This window comes from Callorhinchus milii, unplaced genomic scaffold (assembly GCF_018977255.1).
Source record: "Callorhinchus milii isolate IMCB2004 unplaced genomic scaffold, IMCB_Cmil_1.0 Scaffold23, whole genome shotgun sequence".
Taxonomy (NCBI): Eukaryota; Metazoa; Chordata; class Chondrichthyes; order Chimaeriformes; family Callorhinchidae; genus Callorhinchus; species Callorhinchus milii.
Genome location: NW_024704764.1, coordinates 10,281,512 through 10,284,096, shown reverse-complemented (window position 1 = coordinate 10,284,096; position 2,585 = coordinate 10,281,512). Strand labels below are relative to the sequence as shown.

The 2,585-nt window shown below is 46.3% G+C and overlaps 1 protein-coding gene across 1 annotated transcript; it reads left to right on the top strand.

Moving 5' to 3' along the window:
• The first annotated feature begins 471 nt into the window (after window positions 1–471).
• LOC121850665 (interferon omega-1-like) lies at window positions 472–2,157 on the top strand. Its single transcript, XM_042343466.1, has 4 exons — window positions 472–600; window positions 803–892; window positions 1,707–1,946; window positions 2,059–2,157. Exons 1-4 carry the CDS (start codon window positions 472–474, stop codon window positions 2,155–2,157), a joined length of 558 nt encoding a protein of 185 aa, XP_042199400.1.
• The last annotated feature ends 428 nt before the right edge of the window (window positions 2,158–2,585 follow it).

Below are 2,585 nucleotides of genomic sequence, written 5' to 3'. Positions count from 1 at the left end.
GACCTCTCCTCTAACATGGCATCCTCTCAACCAACCCCTCCTCAACCAGAACATCCCCTTCCCCCCAAACACACATTCACTTTGACCACAAAGCGAAATCCGGAGTCGGTATCGTTTAACTTTCTATTTGTAATTGGATCCGAAAGTGAGTGAGAGTGAGCGGCGGCCCTGCGAGTGGCGCTGTGCAGAGCTGCGGAGTCTTCCAAAACTTTCCGTTTAGTTCCTGAAATCCCCGGGTTTTGGATTCCATCTTCCATCAGAACCTCAGGATTTCGCTTTTGACATGTAAGAATGCTGGTTACCGTAAAAGCCCGTCTCGCCAGCCCGGCACCGTGTGGATCAGCTCTGATACAAGCGGTTGGACCTCTGCTGCGCTCCTGCTCACACATCCAAGAAGGAACAGCTCCCAACTTGACCAACAGCCATCACTAGTGGACACCTTCGCTTCATCGCCTCTCGCCGATTTGTAGAATGGCTGTACATTACCAGTGCGGTCTCAGTTTGTTTGCGATGCTGTGCGTCTCCCTGACTCTGGGCTGCTCCACGCTGCGGTTACAGAAAATTCTGATCGCAACAACTCTCAACACCTTGGATGAGATGGTAAGTGAGTTGGTTCACACCTGCCTCTCTCTCTTTCTCTCTCTCTCCCTCTCTCTCACGGAGCGCACCGCGTATTGGTGATCAAACGCTTCCCATCAGCAGCAGCGGCTGTGTGAGGCCATGTGTGTCCGGGGCTGGTGATGGATGGGGAAGATTCTCACTGAATGACTGACTGACTGACTGATGGTGATGTGTGTTACAGGGAGGCCATGTGCCCAGACATTGTGTGGCAGTCGGAGCGGAGCTGAGAATCGCCTCCCCGGACCTGCGCCTGTTGTTGCAGCCTTTACAGGTGAGTCAATAGCGGCTCTTTCCTCGGTCTCACACCATCGCCCCTCCGGCAGAGTTTAGGGACACGTTTGGATGCTGCAGTCGCTGCATTAAATGCAAGGATACAGCAAGACACGGTGAGGTCCTGCTGGTTTCTGTGCAGTTAGTTTGATGGGTGAAAAGGCAATTCCGCAACAAAGTGCTGAGTATAAATGAGGAGTTTGCTGGAGTAAAGCTGGGAGTGTGGGCATTGCTTTGTCAGGGACAGAGCGGTTATGAGAAGGTCTGCAAATTTCTGTCAGCTTTTGAGAGGACAACTGAAGGGTGGTGGACGCCGATTCGATAACAAGTTTTCAGAGATTAGTAGATAATTATTTGGGGAGTACAAGTGTGCAGTGTAATGCGGAGGGAGCGGGGGAATGGGGTTGACTTGGAAAAGCTCTTTTCAAACAGTCGGCACACACATGATGGGCCAAAAGCTTTCCTTCTGTGCTGTATAATTCTGTGATTCTATGAACTCGGGAAAGATTATGATTCGTGAAATGGTGACAAGGAGAGATAGACAACAACAACTTGCCCCTCACTCAGGGGAGTGTCTCAGAGTACCTTCACAGTGATGGAGCACAACACCGAGCTGGATAAGTGACCATTAACACGGTCGATGAGGAAGCTCTTCAGGAATGATCTGAAGATGGGGAAGGAGGTGGCAAGGCCGAGGGAGAGCGGTAGAGAGTTCCAAAGATTCAGGGTACAGTGGCTGGAAGTGCAGCCACCGAAAGCGAAAGGGAGGAAAGCAGTTTGAGGATATTAATGAGAACATGTGTGTGTTTTCACAGAACAACGACAGAATTCTGCTGCTGCATAAGACATTCCAACACCTCAACAAGATTTTCCATAAAAACATGAAGTCCGTCACCTGGGACCTGACGCAGGTGAATCACTTCCGGGAACTTCTGGTCACTCAGCGGGAAGTGGTGAAGGATTGCATCCAGGATTCAGCATCTGATTCCATGCTGAGCGCCCTCTCCACCATCCACACTTACTTCAGGAAGCTGCAAAACTTTCTCAAACAGCAGGTACCACATTATGTCCAATTGTATCATTTTCGTTGAAAAAAAAGAGACATTTTATTCCATTTAATTGCAACTGTCATTAATCACAATTCCTGCCTCTCTGTGTCTATTGTAGAGATACAGCGCCTGTGCTTGGGAAGTGATCCGGATGGAGACCCGAGCTCGCTTACAGCAAATCCTCATCTTAACAGCAAGAATGACGAAAGGAAACTGAAGGTCATCTGAAGATCATTCGTTTGAGAAAAAAGATCAATGACTATTTATAAAGAAACTCCTTAATTTATTTTAAATTATATTTATTTTCAAAAGCAATTTTTATTATTGTTCTTGTTATTATATTTGTAAGAAATGCTAAATGGATCATAGATACTTTTGATATTAAGATGCCGTCAATGTGGTTGCGGTAGTTCATTCCCAGAGTCTTTGAAAACAGTAAAAATTTGCTATATTTATTTGTGAGTTTGTTGACGCCTCTTTGTGTTAATTAATTTATTATTGTTTATATCCATGTTAATTTATTAATATTTATTGATTCATCTGGATTATTGGGATAACTGGTTGTGGGACACTGCTGTGCATAATTGGCTGCAGCGTTTCGCACACAAAACATAGTCAAACACTTTGCAATGTTCCTGTGAAGCG